Consider the following 23018-nt stretch of genomic DNA (forward strand, 5'->3'; position numbering starts at 1 on the left):
GTTTGGCGGCGTGAGTGAAGGAGGCTTTGTTGCGGAATAGAAAGCCGACTCTTGATTTGATTTTCGATTGGAGATGTTTGATATGGGTCTGGAAGGAGAGTTTAGAGTCTAGCCAGACACCTAGGTACTTATAGATGTCCACATATTCAAGGTCGGAACCATCCAGGGTGGTGATGCTGGTCAGGCGTGCGGGTGCAGGCAGCGAACGGTTGAAAAGCATGCATTTGGTTTTACTAGCGTTTAAGAGCAGTTGGAGGCCACGGAAGGAGTGCTGTATGGCATTGAAGCTCGTTTGGAGGTTAGATAGCACAGTGTCCAAGGACGGGCCGGAAGTATATAGAATGGTGTCGTCTGCGTAGAGGTGGATCAGGGAATCGCCCGCAGCATGAGAAACATCATTGATATATACAGAGAAAAGAGTCGGCCCGAGAATTGAACCCTGTGGCACCCCCATAGAGACTGCCAGAGGACCGGACAGCATGCCCTCCGATTTGACACACTGAACTCTGTCTGCAAAGTAATTGGTGAACCAGGCAAGGCAGTCATCCGAAAAACCGAGGCTACTGAGTCTGCCGATAAGAATACGGTGATTGACAGAGTCGAAAGCCTTGGCAAGGTCTATGAAGACGGCTGCACAGTACTGTCTTTTATCGATGGCGGTTATGATATCGTTTAGTACCTTGAGCGTGGCTGAGGTACACCCGTGACCGGCTCGGAAACCAGATTGCACAGCGGAGAAGGTACGGTGGGATTCAAGATGGTCAGTGACCTGTTTGTTGACTTGGCTTTCGAAGACCTTAGATAGGCAGGGCAGGATGGATATAGGTCTGTAACAGTTTGGGTCCAGGGTGTCGCCCCCTTTGAAGAGGGGGATGACTGCGGCAGCTTTCCAATCCTTGGGGATCTCAGACGATATGAAAGAGAGGTTGAACAGGCTGGTAATAGGGGTTGCGACAATGGCGGCGGATAGTTTCAGGAATAGAGGGTCCAGATTGTCCAGCCCAGCTGATTTGTACGGGTCCAGGTTTTGCAGCTCTTTCAGGACATCTGCTATCTGGATTTGGGTAAAGGAGAACCTGGAGAGGCTTGGGCGAGTAGCTGCGGGGGGGGGGGGGGGGAGCTGTTGTCCGAGGTTGGAGTAGCCAGGCGGAAGGCATGGCCAGCCGTTGAGAAATGCTTGTTGAAGTTTTCGATAATCATGGATTTATCGGTGGTGACCATGTTACCTAGTCTCAGTGCAGTGGGCAGCTGGGAGGAGGTGCTCTTGTTCTCCATGGACTTCACAGTGTCCCAGAACTTTTTGGAGTTGGAGCTACAGGATGCAAACTTCTGCCTGAAGAAGTTGGCTTTAGCTTTCCTGACTGACTGTGTGTATTGGTTCCTGACTTCCCTGAACAGTTGCATATCGCGGGGACTATTCGATGTTAGCGCAGTCCGCCACAGGATGTTTTTGTGCTGGTCGAGGGCAGTCAGGTCTGGAGTGAACCAGGGGCTATATCTGTTCTTAGTTCTGCATTTTTTGAACAGAGCATGCTTATCTAAAATGGTGAGGAAGTTACTTTTAAAGAAAGACCAGGCATCCTCAACTGACGGGATGAGGTCAATGTCCTTCCAGGATACCCGGGCCAGGTCGATTAGAAAGGCCTGCTCACAGAAGTGTTTTAGGGAGCGTTTGACAGTGATGAGGGGTGGTCGTTTGACTGCGGCTCCGTAGCGGATACAGGCAATGAGGCAGTGATCGCTGAGATCCTGGTTGTAGACAGCGGAGGTGTATTTGGAGGGCCAGTTGGTCAGGATGACGTCAATGAGGGTGCCCTTGTTTACAGAGTTAGGGTTGTACCTGGTGGGTTCCTTGATGATTTGAGTGAGATTGAGGGCATCTAGCTTAGATTGTAGGACTGCCGGGGTGTTAAGCATATCCCAGTTTAGGTCACCTAACAGAACAAACTCTGAAGCTAGATGGGGGGCGATCAATTCACAAATGGTGTCCAGGGCACAGCTGGATGGCTTAATGGCCTCAGAGAGTCAGGACACTCGTTTAACGTCCCAACGGCACCCTACACAGGGCAGTGTCCCGAATCACTGCCCTGGGGCATTGGGATATTTTTTTAGACCAGAGGAAAGAGTGCCTCCTACTGACCCTCCAACACCACTTCCAGCAGCATCTGGTCTCCCATCCAGGGACCGACCAGGACCAACTGTGCTTAGCTTCAGTGATTTCATGCAGTGATATCAATGGCTGATACTGCGTAGTAGTGATTACATTTTTATTTTACTGTTGAGCTGACACATGATACAATACTGTAATTTATTAAAACAGGAAAGATTTTGGTTCAACCCTGCAGAGCATGAATACTACAACACAGAATTCAAACAGAGATCATTTTATTGGCATAAAAAAAAAAAAATTATAGCATGCACACCATTGCTTCCTCACTGGAATCCATATATATGGTCCAATGGAATATTTTATGGGAGGTTGATATTGACGTTAGTAATGTCGGTTATGTGTTATAATTCTGATCTTTCTACCGCAGTTAGTTTAAGAGGTCAGAAAATAAATAAATGATGAATAGGGAGAGTGTGTAATAAATGTCTGAATAACAATGCGTCCATGTATTGTATGAAGGTGGATGGTGCGCGTGACATGGATAGTAAGAGTGACAAAATTATTTACAGGGAGCATTAAAATTCCGTATACGTAGATTTAGATTGCATGTGAAATAAGAGTTAAAAGACATTATACCCTGTACATTCAGAAAGCTGTGTTTTAATGACACCTGCTACCAAACCCCAAGATCTAGCATACTCAATTAACCCTAGGATACCATCACCATTAACCCTAGGATACCATTAACCCTAGGATACCATCACCATTAACCCTAGGATACCATCACCATTAACCCCAGGATACCATCACCATTAACCCTAGGATACCATTAACCCTAGGATACCATCACCATTAACCCTAGGATACCATCACCATTAACCCTAGGATACCATCACCATTAACCCCAGGATACCTGGGATACCCTCACATTAACCCTAGGATACCCTCACATTAACCCTAGGATGCCTTCACATTAACCCTAGGATGCCTTCACATTAACCCTAGGATGCCTTCACATTAACCCTAGGATGCCTTCACCATTAACCCTTGGATACCATCACATTAACCCTAGGATACCATTAACCCTAGGATACCATTAACCCTAGGATACCATTAACCCTAGGATACCATTAACCCTAGGATACCATTAACCCTAGGATACCATTAACCCTAGGATACCATCACCATTAAACCCAGGATACCATCACCATTAACCCTAGGATACCATCACCATTAACCCCAGTATACCATTGACCCTAGGATACCATTAACCCTAGGATACGATCACCATTAACCCTAGGATACAGTCACCATTAACCCCAGGATACCATTAACCTTAGGATACCATTAACCCTAGGATACCATTAACCCTAGGATACCATTAACACTAGGATACCATTAACACTAGGATACCATCACATTAACCCTAGGATACCATTAACCCTAGGATACCATCACCATTAACCCTAGGATACCATCTCACCACACTGACTTCAAAAGATGAAACAAACAAAAGATTAAGAAATTAAATTAATAAAGAGAATGAACTTCAAAACAACAATACATTGGTCCAGTAAAAGTGCTATTCAGACCTGTTTGGTCTAGAAGGACTATCTGGTCTGATCTCAGAGGTCCATCTATCTGGTCTGATCTCAGAGGTCCATCTAACTGGTCTGATCTCAGAGGTCCATCTAACTGGTCTGATCTATCTGGTCTGATCTCGGAGGTCCATCTATCTGGTCTGATCTCAGAGGTCCATCTATCTGGTCTCATCTCGGAGGTCCATCTATCTGGTCTGAACTCGGAGGTCCATCTACCTGGTCTGATCTCGGAGGTCCATCTATCTACTCTGATCTATCTGGTCTGATCTCGGTCCATCTATCTGGTCTGATCTCAGAGGTCCATCTACCTGGTCTGATCTCGGAGGTCCATCTACCTGGTCTGATCTCGGAGGTCCATCTACCTGGTCTGATCCAGGCCTGACTGATCTTGGAGGTCCATCTATCTGGTCTGATCTCGGAGGTCCATCTATCTGGTCTGATCTCGGAGGTCCATCTACCAGGTCTGATCCAGACCTGACTGGTCTCAGAGGCCCATCTATCTGATCTGATCTCGGATGCCCATCTATCTGATCTGGTCTAGGAGGCCCATCTATTTGATCTGGTCTAGGAGGCCCATCTATCTGATCTGCTCTAGGAGGCCCATCTATCTGATCTGGTCTAGGAGGCCCATCTATTTGATCTGCTCTAGGAGGCCCATCTATCTGATCTGCTCTAGGAGGCCCATCTATCTGATCTGCTCTAGGAGGCCCATCTATCTGATCTGCTCTAGGAGGCCCATCTATCTGATCTGCTCTAGGAGGCCCATCTATCTGATCTGGTCTAGGAGGCCCATCTATCTGATCTGGTCTAGGAGGCCCATCTATCTGATCTGGGAGGTCCATCTATCTGGTCTGATCCAGACCTGACTGGTCTCGGAGGCCCATCTATCTGATCTGGTCTAGGAGGCCCATCTATTTGATCTGGTCTAGGAGGCCCATCTATCTGATCTGCTCTAGGAGGCCCATCTATCTGATCTGCTCTAGGAGGTCCATCTATCTGATCTGGGAGGTCCATCTATCTGGTCTGATCCAGACCTGACTGGTCTCGGAGGCCCATCTATTTGATCTGGTCTAGGAGGCCCATCTATCTGATCTGGTCTAGGAGGCCCATCTATTTGATCTGGTCTAGGAGGCCCATCTATCTGATCTGGTCTAGGAGGCCCATCTATCTGATCTGGTCTAGGAGGCCCATCTATCTGATCTGGTCTCGGAGGTCCATCTACCTGGTCTGATCTCGGAGGTCCATCTATCTACTCTGATCTATCTGGTCTGATCTCGGAGGTCCATCTACCTGGTCTGATCTATCTGGTCTGATCTCGGAGGTCCATCTATCTGGTCTGATCTCGGAGGTCCATCTATCTGGTCTGATCTCGGAGGTCCATCTACCTGGTCTGATCCAGACCTGACTGGTCTCAGAGGCCCATCTATCTGATCTGGTCTCGGATGCCCATCTATCTGATCTGGTCTAGGAGGCCCATCTATTTGATCTGGTCTAGGAGGCCCATCTATCTGATCTGCTCTAGGAGGCCCATCTATCTGATCTGGTCTAGGAGGCCCATCTATTTGATCTGCTCCAGGAGGCCCATCTATCTGATCTGCTCTAGGAGGCCCATCTATCTGATCTGCTCTAGGAGGCCCATCTATCTGATCTAGGAGGCCCATCTATTTGATCTGGTCTAGGAGGCCCATCTATTTGATCTGGTCTAGGAGGCCCATCTATCTGATCTGGTCTAGGAGGCCCATCTATTTGATCTGGTCTAGGAGGCCCATCTATCTGATCTGGTCTAGGAGGCCCATCTATTTGATCTGCTCTAGGAGGCCCATCTATCTGATCTGGTCTAGGAGGCCCATCTATCTGATCTGGAGGTCCATCTATCTGGTCTGATCCAGACCTGACTGGTCTCGGAGGCCCATCTATCTGATCTGGTCTAGGAGGCCCATCTATCTGATCTGGTCTAGGAGGCCCATCTATCTGATCTGGCCTCGGAGGCCCATCTATCTGATCTGGCCTCGGAGGCCCATCTATCTGATCTGGCCTCGGAGGCCCATCTATCTGATCTGGCCTCGGAGGCCCATCTATCTGATCTGGTCTGATCCCAACAGGAGATGACAATCCAATATTACAAATAAAATAAAAATACATCTTTAAGATAATATTAATGGAAACACATCAGGTATAATACATTTTGGATACAGCATGTAGACCACTGGAGGACGGGCTCGTGGTAATGGCTTGTTTCCATGTGGTTGGCTCCGTTCCATCCATTATTATGAGCCGTCCTCCCCTCAGTAGACTCCACTGATGTACACAATCATATCCCACCATTCTGAGATCCTATTGGTCAGCTAAAACTTGTAAAAACAACAGATTCTGTTTCTAGAATCTCCCATATCACCTTCCTCACCAAGTACTACAGGTCCATAGAATGACCTGGCATTCAGACAGGAGGGGAATTTAGTTTGGCACCAGGCATAGAAAAAAAAAATACATCATAGTAAACCCACCCAATCATTTAACCTCTGAACACTTCCTGTTTCCCGGCCAATTAGATCTGCAGCTGGGGCAAATTTATTGGGAAAAGAAAAAAAATTATTGGCTAGGGCTGGGGAGTGGCAGAGTTTACCATAAGCATGTCATTTGGTTTAATTTTATTGGCTGGGGCTGGGGAGTGGCAGAGACTACCTTAGGCATGTAATTTGGTTTAATTTTATTGGCTGGGGCTGGGGAGTGGCAGAGACTACCTTAGGCATGTAATTTGGTTTAATTTTATTGGCTGGGGCTGGGGAGGAGCAGACACTACCTTAGGCATGTAATTTGGTTTAATTTTATTGGCTGGGGAGTGGCAGACACTACCTTAGGCATGTAATTTGGTTTAATTTTATTGGCTGGGGCTGGGGAGTGGCAGAGACTACCTTAGGCATGTAATTTGGTTTAATTTTATTGGCTGGGGCTGGGGAGTGGCAGAGACTACCTTAGGCATGTAATTTGGTTTAATTTTATTGGCTGGGGCTGGGTAGTGGCAGACACTACCTTAGGCATGTAATTTGGTTTAATTTTATTGGCTGGGGCTGGGGAGTGGCAGAGACTACCTTAGGCATGTAATTTGGTTTAATTTTATTGGCTGGGGCTGGGGAGTGGCAGAGACTACCTTAGTCATGTCATTTGGTTTAATTTTATTGGCTGGGGCTGGGGCTGGGGAGGGGCAGACACTACCTTAGGCATGTCATTTGGTTTAATTTTATTGGCTGGGGAGTGACAGAGACTACCTTAGGCATGTCATTTGGTTTAATTTTATTGGCTGGGGAGTGGCAGAGACTACCATAGGCATGTCATTTGGTTTCATTTTATTGGCTGGGGAGTGACAGAGACTACCTTAGGCATGTCATTTGGTTTCATTTTATTGGCTGGGGAGTGGCAGAGACTACCATAGGCATGTCATTTGGTTTCATTTTATTGGCTGGGGAGTGGCAGAGACTACCTTAGGCATGTCATTTGGTTTAATTTTATTGGCTGGGGCTGGGTAGTGGCGGAGACTACCTTAGGCATGTCATTTGGTTTAATTTTATTGGCTGGGGAGTGGCAGACACTACCTTAGGCATGTCATTTGGTTTCATTTTATTGGCTGGGGAGTGACAGAGACTACCTTAGGCATGTAATTTGGTTTCATTTTATTGGCTGGGGAGTGACAGAGACTACCTTAGGCATGTAATTTGGTTTCATTTTATTGGCTGGGGCTGGGGAGTGGCAGAGACTACCTTAGGCATGTCATTTGGTTTAATTTTATTGGCTGGGGCTGGGGAGTGGCAGAGACTACCTTAGGCATGTCATTTGGTTTAATTTTATTGGCTGGGGCTGGGTAGTGGTAGGCATTTTATTTCTATGGAAACTGGAAATTAGCTTGTTAAGACCTGACTGATGGCTCTATTGCCTGTTAGACAATTGCCTGTTAGACAATGGTGGCAGAGACTACTGCCTGTTAGACAATGGCTTTGTCCCAAATGGTAGTGCACTATGTAGGGAATAGGGTGCCTGGGGTGCAGCCGAAGGGCCTGTTCTTCCTGAGAGTAACAGAAACTAGTCGTTTGTTAATTAACATCTTATCTCTGGACGGGGACTAGAGGTCTCACCGACCGACCACACTACTGTTAAATATATATCATCTTGGCTCTACCTCGGTGATCTCAGCATCTGCCTGATTGTTCCTTCAACGCCTCTAAATATTATTCACATAACATGAGAATAAGTAATGGTTCAGTACTCTAGTTGCTCATCTATACTGTGGTAGACAGTTCAGTGATGTACTATTATACTGTGAGGCAGTTGTCCTGTCAGTGGCTAGCTAGTCGTCCATCCACAGCTGTATCAATACACTAACCCAATGGTTCCTGAGACTAGGGGTTAGGGGACGAGAACCCATGCCGAGTTAGGGGTTACACCATTTAGGGTGCCTCTTTTCACCACTTCTTGAAAGGGACCTACATAACATTACAGGGTAGTAAAGAGAGAGAGGAATTCAGATCATTAAACAAGCAGGTGGAATGAATACAACCTTGTTTAGTTCTGTTGTCAATCTGGAGACAGTGTGTAATCAGTAGAACAACAAATCCAAACGGTCTATTCCACAACTCATGGACTGACCATCTGTCTAGAACCATTACAGGTAGGTAGTATATACTAACACACTGACCATCTGTCTAGAACCATTACAGGTAGGTAGTATATACTAACACGTCTTCTACAATGGCCATCTCTATCATTATTACACAGTGATGAGCAGCACAGAGCTGAGACATTATGATAGCGGGTCAAAGGGCACCCTATTCCCTATTCTACTTTAGACCAGGGTCCACAGAGTAATGTGACAGCCAGGATCCAGAGTACTGTGACAGCCAGGGTCCACAGAGTAGTGTGACAGCCAGGGTCCAGAGTAGTGTGACAGCCAGGGTCCAGAGTACTGTGACAGCCAAGGTCCAGAGTACTGTGACAGCCAAGGTCCAGAGTACTGTGACAGCCAGGGTCCAGAGTACTGTGACAGCCAGGTTCCAGAGTACTGTGACAGCCAGGTTCCAGAGTACTGTGACAGCCAGGTTCCAGAGTACTGTGACAGCCAGGTTCCAGAGTACTGTGACAGCCAGGGTCCAGAGTACTGTGACAGCCAGGGTCCAGAGTACTGTGACAGCCAGGGTCCAGAGTACTGTGACAGCCAGGGTCCACAGAGTACTGTGACAACCAGGGTCCAGAGTACTGTGACAACCAGGGTCCAGAGTACTGTGAGTCATGCTAAATACCCCACACAGTGACATGAACTCTGATGTAGTGCACTACCAGGGTCCATGGTCAAATGTAGTGCACTATCTAGGGAACAGGGTCCCCCAAGGAGCGTACGAGAGAGCGAGAGGTCTAACCCTAAAACTAAATCTGGTTGATGGTCCTCTCAGAGCATCTGTAGTCTAAACCTGGTTGATGGTCCTCTCAGAGGGTCTGTAATCGTCTGTGTTAGGTGAAGACAAGTAGAAGGACTGGGTCTTCCTCTTCAGACAGGCTCGCTTGGTGGCCAGGGTTAGAGAGCGCTTGCTGCTGGAGATTATCTCAGAGATGAACTTCTTACAGTTGATGCAGACCTCCATGGTACACCAGTCGTCGGTCAGCTCTTTGGGAAGATCCAGCTCCGGCTCGTCACGAGACCCCTCACTGCTGTTGTATTCAGATAACCTGGGGGGTGGAGAGTACTGTTAGCCAGCCTGCCTGTTGTGTTCAGACAACCTGGGGGTGGAGAGTACTGTTAGCCAGCCTGCCTGTTGTGTTCAGATAACCTGGGGGTGGAGAGTACTGTTAGCCAGCCTGGCTGTTGTGTTCAGATAACCTGGGGGTGGAGAGTACTGTTAGCCAGCCTGCCTGTGTTCAGATAACCTGGGGGTGGAGAGTACTGTTAGCCTGCCTGCCTGTGTTCAGATAACCTGGGGGTGGAGAGTACTGTTAGCCAGCCTGCTTGTTGTGTTCAGATAACCTGGGGGTGGAGAGTACTGTTAGCCAGCCTGCCTGTTGTGTTCAGATAACCTGGGGCTGGAGAGTACTGTTAGCCAGCCTGCCTGTGTTCAGATAACCTGGGGGTGGAGAGTACTGTTAGCCAGCCTGCTTGTTGTGTTCAGATAACCTGGGGCTGGAGAGTACTGTTAGCCTGCCTGCCTGTGTTCAGATAACCTGGGGGTGGAGAGTACTGTTAGCCAGCCTGCTTGTTGTGTTCAGATAACCTGGGGCTGGAGAGTACTGTTAGCCTGCCTGCCTGTGTTCAGATAACCTGGGGGTGGAGAGTACTGTTAGCCAGCCTGCTTGTTGTGTTCAGATAACCTGGGGGTGGAGAGTACTGTTAGCCAGCCTGCCTGTTGTGTGGGAGGTGTTGCTAACATTTGCAATAGCAAATTTCAATTTACCCCCCAAAAGTGACTGCGTTTGTGTCTTTTGACATTCTATTCATGAGAAAAAAGAAGAAACCTGCACACTACTCTTTAATAAGATTTACGTATTGGCCTCAAGGCCTTGCTCAGAGCTTTTGTGAGTTTTTTTAAATTAGCACCCTTATGTAGACATAGCTCCACCCACATCCGTTCCACACATAGAATGGGGTTGGAGTCGAGGGAAAAGAAGTGTAACCAAATATAGCAATGTACATTCCATAAATATTCTAATAAAGTGTGTACATAAAACAAATTAAACACGTCTGGAAAACCACAATGAGGACATCGACCCATCAAGCAAGTGTTCATAAATCATTGGGTACAGCGCCAGAAAATCTACAGAGGAATCTGAAATGGTGGCATTATTTAATGTTCACATTTACAACACAACTAGCCAGAACAGCAGTTCAACTAGCAAGAACAGCAGTAACTAGCCAGAACAGCAGTTCAACTAGCCAGAACAGCAGTTCAACTAGCAAGAACAGCAGTAACTAGCCAGAACAGCAGTAACTAGCCAGAACAGCAGTAACTAGCCAGAACAGCAGTTCAACTAGCCAGAACAGCAGTTCAACTAGCAAGAACAGCAGTAACTAGCCAGAACAGCAGTTCAACTAGCAAGAACAGCAGTAACTAGCCAGAACAGCAGTTCAACTAGCCAGAACAGCAGTTCAACTAGCAAGAAAAGCAGTAACTAGCCAGAACAGCAGTTCAACTAGCAAGAACAGCAGTAACTAGCCAGAACAGCAGTAACTAGCCGGAACAGCAGTTCAACTAGCAAGAACAGCAGTAACTAGCCAGAACAGCAGTTCAACTAGCCAGAACAGCAGTTCAACTAGCAAGAACAGCAGTAACTAGCCAGAACAGCAGTTCAACTAGCCAGAACAGCAGTTCAACTAGCAAGAACAGCAGTAACTAGCCAGAACAGCAGTTCAACTAGCAAGAACAGCAGTAACTAGCCAGAACAGCAGTTCAACTAGCCAGAACAGCAGTTAAACTAGCAAGAACAGCAGTAACTAGCCAGAACAGCAGTTCAACTAGCAAGAACAGCAGTAACTAGCCAGAACAGCAGTTCAACTAGCCAGAACAGCAGTTCAACTAGCAAGAACAGCAGTAACTAGCCAGAACAGCAGTTCAACTAGCCAGAACAGCAGTTAAACTAGCAAGAACAGCAGTTCAACTAGCAAGAACAGCAGTTCAACTAGCAAGAACAGCAGTTCAACTAGCAAGAACAGCAGTAACTAGCCAGAACAGCAGTTCAACTAGCCAGAACAGCAGTTCAACTAGCCAGAACAGCAGTTCAACTAGCCAGAACAGCAGTTCAACTAGCCAGAATAGCAGTTCATAATTAAGGCCTTCAGGAAGATATGCCAGCCGCGAGTTGCCCAGTGATGCGAGCCTACCAGACGAGCTACATGCCTTTTAATTTCGCTTCGAGGCAAGCAACACTGATACATGCATGAGAGCACCAGCTGTTCCAAACGTAGCCAATGTGAGCAAGACCTTTAAACAGGTCAACATTCACAAGGCTGCAGGGCCAGACGGATTACCAGGATGTGTACTCAGAGCATGCGCAGACCAACTTGCAAGTGCCTTCACTGACATTTTCAACCTCTCCCTGACCCAGTCTAATAACTACACGTTTCAAGCAGACCACCATAGTCTCTGTGCCAAAGAAAGCGAAGGTAACCTGCCTGAATGACTACCGCCCCATAGCACTCAGGTCGGTAGCCATGAAGTGCTTTGAAAGGCTGGTCATGACTAACATCAACACCATTATCCCGGAAACCCTAGACCCACTCCAATTCACATACCGCCCCAACAGAGTCACAGTTGATGCAATCTCAATCACACTCCACACTGCCCTTTCCCACCTGGACAAAAGGAACACCTATGTGAGAATGCTGTTCATTAACTAAAGCTCAGCATTCAACACCATAGTACCCTCAAAGCTCATCACTAAGCTAAGGACCCTGGGACTAAACACCTCCCTTTGCAACTGGATCCTGGATTTCCTGACAGACCACCCCCAGGTGGTAAGGGTAGGTAACACCACATCTGCCATGCTGATCCTCAACACAGGGGCGGGCCCCTCAGGGGTGCATGCGTAGTCCCCTCCTGTACTCCCTGTTCACCCACGACTGAATGGCAAAGCACAACTCCAACACCATCATTAAGTTTGCTGACGACACAACAGTGGTAGGCCTGATCCTCGACAACGATGAGACAGCCTATAAGTTAGGAGGTCAGAGAACTGGCAGTGTGGTGCCAGGACAACAACCTCTCCCTCAATGTGAGCAAGACAAAGGAGCTGATCGTGGACTACAAGAAAAAGGAGGACCGAACAGGCCCCCATTAACATCGACGGTTCTGTAGTGGAGGTGGTCGAGAGTTGAGTTCCTTGGTGTCCACATCACCAACAAAACTATCATGGTCCAAACACACCAAGACAGTTGTGAAGAGGGTACGACAACTCCTTTTCCCCCCTCAGGAGACTGAAAAGATCTGGCATAGATCCCTCAAAAGTTCTACAGCTGCACCATCAAGAGCATCCTGACCGGAGGCATCACCGCCTGGTATGGCAACTGCTCGGCATCCAACCATAAGGCGCTACAGAGGGTAGTGTGTACGGCCCAGTAGTTCATTGGGATCAAGCTTCCTGCCATCCAGGACCTGCACTACTGTTCAAAACACTGTACGTGTTGGACGTCTACGGACACGCTGTCATAGATCACTGCAACGAGTCATCACATTGATGAGTAGTGAGACATGAAGTCCCATCTAACAGGGAGGTTAGGAACACAGCAGAGAACCTAAAACGGCATTAACACCATCGTTGCTGAGTGGGTGGGGGACAGCAGAAAGGTGAACGCTGTCTGGTAGGTATCCTGGACTGCAGTAGATTGAACTGCTCGGTCTGGTAGGTAGCGTAGCCAGGACTGCAGTAGATTGAACTGCTCGGTCTGGTAGGTAGCGTAGCCAGGACTGCAGTAGATTGAACTGCTCGGTCTGGTAGGTAGCGTAGCCAGGACTGCAGTAGATTGAACTGCTCGGTCTGGTAGGTAGCGTAGCCAGGACTGCAGTAGATTGAGCTGCTCGGTCTGGTAGGTAGCGTAGCCAGGACTGCAGTAGATTGAACTGCTCGGTCTGGTAGGTAGCGTAGCAGAGACTGCAGTAGATTGAGCTGCTCTGTCTGGTAGGTAGCGTAGCCAGGACTGCAGTAGATTGAACTGCTCGGTCTGGTAGGTAGCCAGGACTGCAGTAGATTGAACTGCTCGGTCTGGTAGGTAGCGTAGCCAGGACTGCAGTAGATTGAACTGCTCGGTCTTGTAGGTAGCGTAGCCAGGACTCCAGTAGATTGAACTGCTCGGTCTGGTAGGTAGCGTAGCCAGGACTGCAGTAGATTGAACTGCTCGGTCTGGTAGGTAGCCAGGACTGGGGTAGATTGAACTGCTCGGTCTGGTAGGTAGCCAGGACTGCAGTAGATTGAACTGCTCGGTCTGGTAGGTAGCGTAGCCAGGACTGCAGTAGATTGAACTGCTCGGTCTGGTAGGTAGCCAGGACTGGGGTAGATTGAACTGCTCGGTCTGGTAGGTAGCCAGGACTGCAGTAGATTGAGCTGCTCGGTCTGGTAGGTAGCGTAGCCAGGACTGCAGTAGATTGAACTGCTCGGTCTGGTAGGTAGCGTAGCAGGGACTGCAGTAGATTGAACTGCTCGGTCTGGTAGGTAGCGTAGCCAGGACTGCAGTAGATTGAGCTGCTCGGTCTGGTAGGTAGCCAGGACTGCAGTAGATTGAGCTGCTCGGTCTGGTAGGTAGCGTAGCCAGGACTGCAGTAGATTGAACTGCTCGGTCTGGTAGGTAGCTTAGCAGGGACTGCAGTAGATTGAACTGCTCGGTCTGGTAGGTAGCGTAGCCAGGACTGCAGTAGATTGAGCTGCTCGGTCTGGTAGGTAGCCAGGACTGGGGTAGATTGAACTGCACTGCCCCCTAGCGGTCAAACGGCAGACCATATCTGAATTGTGAATTCACATGTCATTTTATCGTTTAAACTATAAAAAGAAAAGCAGTTTAAATGTTAGTTGTCACATCCCTAAACCCAAGACCGGTAATGATGTTATTGTGTACCTGGAGACTGTCCGGCGCAGACTGTGGCTGGACGAGGGCTTCTCTGGGGTGCCCAAGGCTGATGTCCCTCCAGCCTCCTCCCTGGGTAGAGTGGCAGTAGGACCCAGAGAGGAGACGGGCAGGTTGGCATACGGCTTAGAGGGAAGTCTCATCTGGAACAACAGGACAGAGTTAGGAGAGTCAGATATATAGGCATAATCTGAACATCTGTCAACAATTAAAGGGCTAGTGTGGTCACTGGATGGACGAGGACTACTTTGGCTCACCTTTTTACAGCACTGCGAGCACACAGGCCTGGCAAGAGAGCGAAATATTCAGTCACAACGAATTGCATGAATTCTGATATATGCAGCGCATTCGGAAAATATTCGGACCCCCTTGAATTCTATCACATTTTATGTTACAGCATTATTCTAAAATTGATTAAAATCTCAAATCTACACACAAAACCCCATAATGACAACGCGAAAACAGGTTTATAGAAAGTGTTGTAACTTTACACAAGTATTTAAATACGTAAGTATTTAGACCTTTTGCTTTGAGACTCGAAATCGAGCTCAGGTGCATCCTGTTTCTATTGATCATCCTTGAGATGTTTCTACAACTTGATTGGAGTCCACCTGTGGTAAATTAAATTGATTGGACATCATTTGGAAAGGCACATCTGTCTATATAAGGTGCCACAGTTGACAGTACATGTCAGAGCAAAGACCAAGCCATGAGATCAAAGGATTTGTCCGTAGAGCTCGGGACAGAATTGTGTCGAGGTACAGATCTGGGGAAGGGTACCAAAATATTTCTGCAGCATTGAAGTTCCACAAGAACACAGTCTCGGGGGAGAAGGGGCCTTGGTCAGGGAGGTGACCAAGAATCGGGTGGTCACTCTGACAGAGCTCCAGGGTTCCTCTGTGGAGATGGGAGAACCTTCCTGAAGGACAACCATCTCTGCAGAACTCCACCAAATCAGGCCTTTATGGTAGAGTGGCCTAAAGACTTTCAGACCATGAGAAACAAGATTCTCTGGTCTGATGAAACCAAGATTGAACTCTTTGGCCTGAATGCCAAGCGTCACATCTGAAGGAAATCTGGCTGGTGCCTACTGTGAAGCATGGTGGTGTGGGGATTTTCTTCAGCGGCAGGGACTTGGAGACTAGTCAGGGTTGAGGTAAAGATGAATGGAGCAAAGCACAGAGATCCTACACGATACCTGAGTGCTCCTCCAGAGCACCTCGCCCCCAGTCAACCACCCTAAGCACACAGCCAAAACAGCACAGGAGTGGCTTCGGGACAAGTCTCTGAATGTCCTTGAGTGGCCCAGCTAGAGCCTGGACTTGAACCTGATCGAGCATCTCTGGAGAGACCTGAAAATAGCTGTGCAGCGACGCTCCCCATCCAACCTGACAGAGCTTAAGATGATCTGCAGAGAATGATGGGAGAAACTCTCCAAATACAGGTGTGCCAAGCTTGTAGTGTCAAGAAGACTTGAGGCTGTAATCACTGACAAAGGTTCTTCAACAAAGTACTGAGTAAAGGGTCTGAATACTTAAAAATGTAAAATAAGGCTGCAACAGAAAAAAAATGTAGAGAAAGTCAAGGGGTCTGAATACTTTCCAAATGTACTGTATATTTTTTCATTTATAATTTATTTTCCATTTAGAAGGACAATAACAACAACAGTGACTACAAACATCCAAACATGACAACAAACAATAGATGGGTGGAGGGGGAGGGTAGGTATCCTGGGTCCTACCAGGAAACACGACACCCAGTGAGCCCTGCCAAAGCAGGCCAGGCATCTGTGTGACCTGGCAGGAGTCAAGCCTGGGGGGGTATAGCTCAAACAAATACAGACGATTAATATATTAGCTCTTTGATTTACATATGATCTTATAATGTCCAAGAGACCCACCCCCTCTGATTAACATTAAAGAGATTCTCCGGTACTTTGAGTCAATAATAGAGAACTATATTAAAATATAAACACAGATATAATATAAATGTACCTTTTGCAGAACTGGCAGGTGTAGGACCAGGTGAAAAAGGAGAACCTTTTAGTCTGACAGGAGAAACACAGCTACAGGAGAGAGGAGGAGAACGGTTATTTCAGAGATCAAGTAAATATCAAGTCAAAGACATTAAGCGCTGCAAGAATGTTACAAGACGGATCCAGTCAGACCATGTAAGCTGTATTCATGCCATTTATATCTGCAATGATTTCCTACTGAACACCACCCCGCCAGTACGGCGTCTCCAGACAGGCCCCGGTACCTACCCCGCCGGTACGGCGTCTCCAGACAGGCCCCGGTACCTACCCCGCCGATACGGCGTCTCCAGACAGGCCCCGGTACCTACCCCGCCGGTACGGCGTCTCCAGACAGGCCCCGGTACCTACCCCGCCGGTACGGCGTCTCCAGACAGGCCCCGTACCTACCCCGCCGGTACGGCGTCTCCAGACAGGCCCCGGTACCTACCCCGCCGGTACGGCGTCTCCAGACAGGCCCCGGTACCTACCCCGCCAGTACGGCGTCTCCAGACAGGCCCCGGTACCTACCCCACCGGTACGGCGTCTCCAGACAGGCCCCGGTACCTACCCCGCCGGTACGGCGTCTCCAGACAGGCCCCGGTACCTACCCCGCCGGTACGGCGTCTCCAGACAGGCCCCGGTACCTACCCCGCCGGTACGGCGTCTCCAGACAGGCCCCGGTACCTACCCCGCCGGTACGGCGTCTCCAGACAGGCCCCGGTATCTACCCCGCCGGTACGGCGTCTCCAGACAGGCCCCGGTACCTACCCCGCCGGTACGGCGTCTCCAGACAGGCCCCGGTACCTACCCCGCCGGTACGGCGTCTCCAGACAGGCCCCGGTACCTACCCCGCCGGTACGGCCCAGTTCTAGCCCTGCTAGTACAGTATCTAGACAGGCCCAGGGTTTACCCCCGCTAGTACAGTATCTAGACAGGCCCAGGGTTTAGCCCTACTAGTACAGTATCTAGACAGGCCCAGGTTTAGCCCTACTAGTACAGTATCTAGACAGGCCCAGGGTTTAGCCCTACTAGTACTGTATCTAGACAGGCCCAGGGTTTAGCCCTACTGGTACAGTATCTAGACAGGCCCAAGTCTAGCCCCGCTGCTACAGTATCTAGACAGGCACTAGCCCTGCTAGTACAGTATCTAGACATGCCCAGGGTTTTGCCCCACTAGTTCAGTATCTAGACTAGAGGTCGACCGATTAATCGGAATGGCCGATTTCAAGTTTTCATAACAATCGGAAATCGGTATTTTCGGGGCAGAAAGACAGATTTTCACATTGTCAGCTCGAAGGATCTAATCTTGCAACCTAACAGTTAACTTGTCCAACGCAATAACGACCTGGCTCTCTCTCGTTGCACTCCACAAGGAGACTGCCTGTTACGCAAATGCAGTAAGCCAAGGTAGTTGCTAGCTAGCATTAAACTTATCTTATAAAAAACAATCAATCATAATCACTAGTTAACTACACATGGTTGATGATATTACTACATATTATCTAGCGTTTCCTGTGTTGCATATAATCTGACTGAGCATACAAGTATCTTAAGTATCTGACTGAGCGGTGGTAGACAGAAGCAGGCGCGTAAATATTCATTCAAACAGCACTTTCGTGCGTTTTGCCAGCAGCTCCTCGTTGTGCGTCAAGCATTGCGCTGTTTATGACTTCAAGCCTATCAATTCCCAAGATGAGGCTGGTGTAACCGAAGTGAAATGGCTGGCTAGTTAGCGCGTGCTAATAGCATTTCAAACGTCACTCGCTCTGTGCCTTCTAGTAGTTGTTCCCCTTGCTCTGCATGGGTAACGCTGCGTCGATATGGTGGCTGTTGTCATTGTGTTGCTGGTTCGAGCCCAGGGAGGAGCGAGGAGAGGGACGGAAGCTATACTGTTACACTGGCAATACTAAAGTGCCTATAAGAACTTCCAATAGTCAAAGGTTAATGAAATACAAATGGTATAGAGGGAAATAGTCCTATAATAACTACAACCTAAAACTTCTTACCTGGGAATATTGAAGACTCATGTTAATTAAAAGGGACCACCAGCTTTCATATGTTCTCATGTTCTGAGCAAGGAACTGAAACGTTAGCTTTCTTACATGGCACATATTGCACTTTTACGTTCTTCTCCAACACTTTGTTTTTGCATTATTTAAACCAAATTGAACATGTTTCATTATCTACTTGAGGCTAAATTGATTTTATTGATGTATTATATTAAGTTAAAATAAATGTTAATTCAGTATTGTGGTAATTGTCATTTTTACAAATACATTTATTTATTTTTAAATTGGCCAATTAAATCGGTATCGGCTTTTTTGGTCCTCCAATAATCGGTATCAGCGTTGAAAAATCATAATCGGTCGACCTCTAATCTAGACAGGCCCAGGTTTAGCCCTACTAGTACAGTATCTAGACAGGCCCAGGTTTAGCCCTGCTAATACAGTATCTAGACAGGCCCAAGTCTAGCCCCACTGGTAGAGTATCTAGACAGGCCCAGGTTTAGCCCTGCTAGTACTGTATCTAGACAGGCCCAAGTTTAGCCCCGCTAGTACAGTATCTAGACAGGCCCAGTTCTAGCCCTGCTAGTACAGTATCTAGACAGGCCCAGTTCTAGCCCTGCTAGTACAGTATCTAGACAGGCCCAAGTTTAGCCCCGCTAGTACAGTGTCTAGACAGGCCCAGCTCTCACCTTTCCTTTCCTCAGTTCGTTGTAAACGTCTTTGTACTGTTGGAACTTCTCCAGCTCAGCTTTGACCAGAACCTGTCTGATGTGCATCACCTCTTCTACTGTTAGAGCCAGACACTCTACAGGGTAGCAGAAGTCCTCCTGAAATAACATACACCCACAAACAACACACACACACACAGTTAGCTGATTAGCTTTAACAAAGTAGCCTGGGTACATGCATATACATTTGAGTAATTTAGCAGATGCATTTATCCAGAGCAACATGCAATTTGTGCATTCATCACAAAAGAGCTAGCTGGGACAACCAGATAGGTGCAGTGAAATGTGTTGTTTTACAGGGTCAGCCACAGTAGTACAACATCCTGGAGCAAATTAGGGTTAAGTGCCTTGCTCAAGGACAGACAGATTTGTCACCTTGTCGGCTCGGGTAATGGAACCAGTGACCTTTCGGTTACTGACCCAACGCTCTAACCGCTAAGGCCACCCTGTCTGTTTGTGCCATCGTGCCAAACAGGTGTGGTCCCAGGCTATTATCAAAGCTCCATGACAATGGAACGGCTCAACCTTCCATAGAGGAGCTGTACCTATATTCTGACAGCATGAAAATGAGGCGATCACATTAAAGTGAAAATGATCCCTTTAACAGAGTCTAAAAGCTCGCCACCTCACCCGTTACGTTACCACGCCACCTAACCCGTTACCAGGCCACCTAACCCGTTACGTTACCGCGCCACCTCACCCGTTACGTTACCGCGCCACCTCACCCGTTACGTTACCGCGCCACCTCACCCGTTACGTTACCGCGCCACCTCACCCGTTACGTTACCGCGCCACCTCACTCGTTACGTTACCGCGCCACCTCACCCGTTACCACGCCACCTCGACCGTTACGTTACCGCGCCAACTCACCCGTTACGTTACCGCGCCACCTCACCCGTTACGTTACCGCGCCACCTCACCCGTTACGTTACCGCGCCACCTCACCCGTTACGTTATTACACCTTCTCACCCGTTACGTTACCGCGCCACCTCACCCGTTACCACGCCACCTCGACCGTTACGTTACCGAGCCACCTCACCCGTTACGTTACCGCGCCACCTCACCTGTTACCACGCCACCTCGACCGTTACGTTACCGAGCCACCTCACCCGTTACGTTACCGCGCCACCTCACCTGTTACGTTAGTACACCTTCTCACCCGTTACGTTACCGCGGCACCTCACCCGTTACGTTACCGCACCACCTCACCTGTTACGTTATTACACCTTCTCACCTGTTACGTTACCGCGCCACCTCACCCGTTACGTTACCGCGCCAACTCACCCGTTACGTTACCGCGCCACCTCACCCGTTACGTTATTAAACCTTCTCAACCGTTACGTTACCGCGCCACCTCGACCGTTACGTTACCGCGCCAACTCACCCGTTACGTTACCGCGCCACCTCACCCGTTACGTTATTACGCCTTCTCACCCGTTACGTTATTACGCCTTCTCACCCGTTACGTTATTACGCCTTCTCACCCGTTACGTCATTACGCCACCTCACCCGTTACGTTACCGCGCCACCTCACCCGTTACCACTCCACCTCACCCGTTACGTTACCACGCCACCTCACCCGTTACCGCGCCACCTCACCCGTTACCGCGGCACCTCACCCGTTACCGCGCCACCTCACCCGTTACAGCGCCACCTCACCCGTTACAGCGCCACCTCACCCGTTACGTTATTACACCTTCTCACCCGTTGCGTTAGTACACCTTCTCACCCGTTACGTTACCGCGCCACCTCACCAGTTACGTTAGTACACCTTCTCACCCGTTACGTTACCACCTCACCAGTTACGTTAGTACACCTTCTCACCCGTTACGTTATTACACCTTCTCACCCGTTACGTTAGTAAACCTTCTCACCCGTTACGTTACCGCGCCACCTCACCAGTTACGTTAGTACACCTTCTCACCCGTTACGTTAGTACACCTTCTCACCCGTTACGTTAGTACACCTTCTCACCCGTTACGTTACCGCGCCACCTCACCCGTTACGTTATTACACCTTCTCACCCGTTACGTTACCACACCTTCTCACCCGTTACGTTAGTACACCTTCTCACCCGTTACGTTACCGCGCCACCTCACCAGTTACGTTATTACACCTTCTCACCCGTTACGTTACCACACCTTCTCACCCGTTACGTTAGTACGCCTTCTCACCCGTTACGTTATTACACCTTCTCACCAGTTACGTTAGTACACCTTCTCACCCGTTACGTTATTACACCTTCTCACCCGTTACGTTAGTAAACCTTCTCACCCGTTACGTTACCGCGCCACCTCACCAGTTACGTTAGTACACCTTCTCACCCGTTACGTTATTACACCTTCTCACCCGTTACGTTAGTACACCTTCTCACCCGTTACGTTAGTACACCTTCTCACCCGTTACGTTACCGCGCCACCTCACCCGTTACGTTATTACACCTTCTCACCCGTTACGTTACCACACCTTCTCACCCGTTACGTTAGTACACCTTCTCACCCGTTACGTTACCGCGCCACCTCACCAGTTACGTTATTACACCTTCTCACCCGTTACGTTACCACACCTTCTCACCCGTTACGTTAGTACACCTTCTCACCCGTTACGTTATTACACCTTCTCACCAGTTACGTTAGTACACCTTCTCACCCGTTACGTTACCACGCCACCTCACCCGTTACGTTACCACGCCACCTCACCCGTTACTACGCCACCAGCATGATATTATTCCCAGGGAGCACACAGAGCATGATGATGAGGAAGTAAACAACACAGCAGCTCTGAGCCCATCTAAACACCCAGTGAGTCATGTAGTTAGTTGGAGTGTATAAAGTCTAAAATGTGTTGCCAAACCATGTCAGTTTTAAGATTATAAATTGCATTAGGTGATCATTGATGAAGTAATTGGGTGCGTTCCAGGTCATCTTTTTTTTTTTTGCAGTCAGGGGTCCAATAATCTCTGAATATTGCAATATTATACATCAATGTGGTGATGACCTGGACGGCATCCATAGTTATTCTGAATGGAGTGACATAATACATCCATGACATACCACCTTAGCACCACTGCTGGGGGCGGGGATTTCCACCTGACATAAAGGAAATAAAATAGTTCAGGAGAACTCATTGGAGCACTGACTTCTCCTCCAGAATACCATTCTACCATTATATCTGCCTCTGGAGATGCCACACACACCATAATAATACCATTATATCTGCATCTGGAGACGCCACACACACCATAATAATACCATTATATCTGCCTCTGGAGATGCCACACACACCATAATAATACCATTATATCTGCCTCTGGAGACTGCCTGATCTGACCAGTACCAGCCCTCCATGACATACTGCCTGACCTGACCTGTACCAGCCCTCCATGACACACTGCCTGATCTGACCAGTACCAGCCCTCCATGACATACTGCCTGACCTGACCTGTACCAGCCCTCCATGACATACTGCCTGACCTGACCAGTACCAGCCCTCCATGACACACTGCCTGACCTGACCAGTACCAGCCCTCCATGACACACTGCCTGACCTGACCAGTACCAGCCCTCCATGTGTTCCTAGTCGCCCCCCCATGACACAGCCTGACCTGACCAGTACCAGCCCTCCATGATACACTGCCTGATCTGACCAGTACCAGCCCTCCATGATACACTGCCTGACCTGACCAAAACCAGCCCTCCATGACACACTGCCTGATCTGACCAGTACCAGCCCCCCCTGATACACTGCCTGACCTGACCAGTACCAGCCCTCCATGACACACTGCCTGACCTGACCAGTACTAGCCCCCCATGACACACTGCTTGAACAGTACCAGCCCCCCATGACACACTGCCTGACCTGACCAGTACCAGCCCTCCATGACACACTGCCTGACCTGACCAGTACCAGCCCTCCACGACACACTGCCTGACCTGACCAGTACCAGCAAACCATGATACACTGCCTGACC

General features: G+C 48.6%; 1 protein-coding gene across 2 annotated transcripts in view; it reads right to left on the reverse strand.

Moving 5' to 3' along the window:
* Nucleotides 1-2368: 2368 nt before the first annotated feature.
* The window catches only part of LOC110496778 (protein spire homolog 1), a 109493-nt gene continuing 88843 nt past the window's right edge, over nucleotides 2369-23018 (reverse strand). Inside the window, exons 13-18 of one of the 2 annotated variants that reach the window (XM_090209445.1) lie at nucleotides 22102-22137; nucleotides 19009-19146; nucleotides 16294-16364; nucleotides 14557-14584; nucleotides 14291-14442; nucleotides 2369-9423 (exon numbers count right to left, since the gene is read on the reverse strand). In XM_090209445.1, coding sequence (XP_090065571.1) covers nucleotides 9162-9423; nucleotides 14291-14442; nucleotides 14557-14584; nucleotides 16294-16364; nucleotides 19009-19146; nucleotides 22102-22137 — 687 coding nt within the window. In that variant the 3' untranslated portion in view covers nucleotides 2369-9161. The remainder of the gene's footprint in view (nucleotides 9424-14290; nucleotides 14443-14556; nucleotides 14585-16293; nucleotides 16365-19008; nucleotides 19147-22101; nucleotides 22138-23018) is intronic. The other variant, XM_090209444.1, reaches the window with a different exon arrangement.

Source organism: Oncorhynchus mykiss, chromosome 18, assembly GCF_057628025.1.
Source record: "Oncorhynchus mykiss isolate SJ-2025 chromosome 18, ASM5762802v1, whole genome shotgun sequence".
Lineage (NCBI taxonomy): Eukaryota > Metazoa > Chordata > Actinopteri > Salmoniformes > Salmonidae > Oncorhynchus > Oncorhynchus mykiss.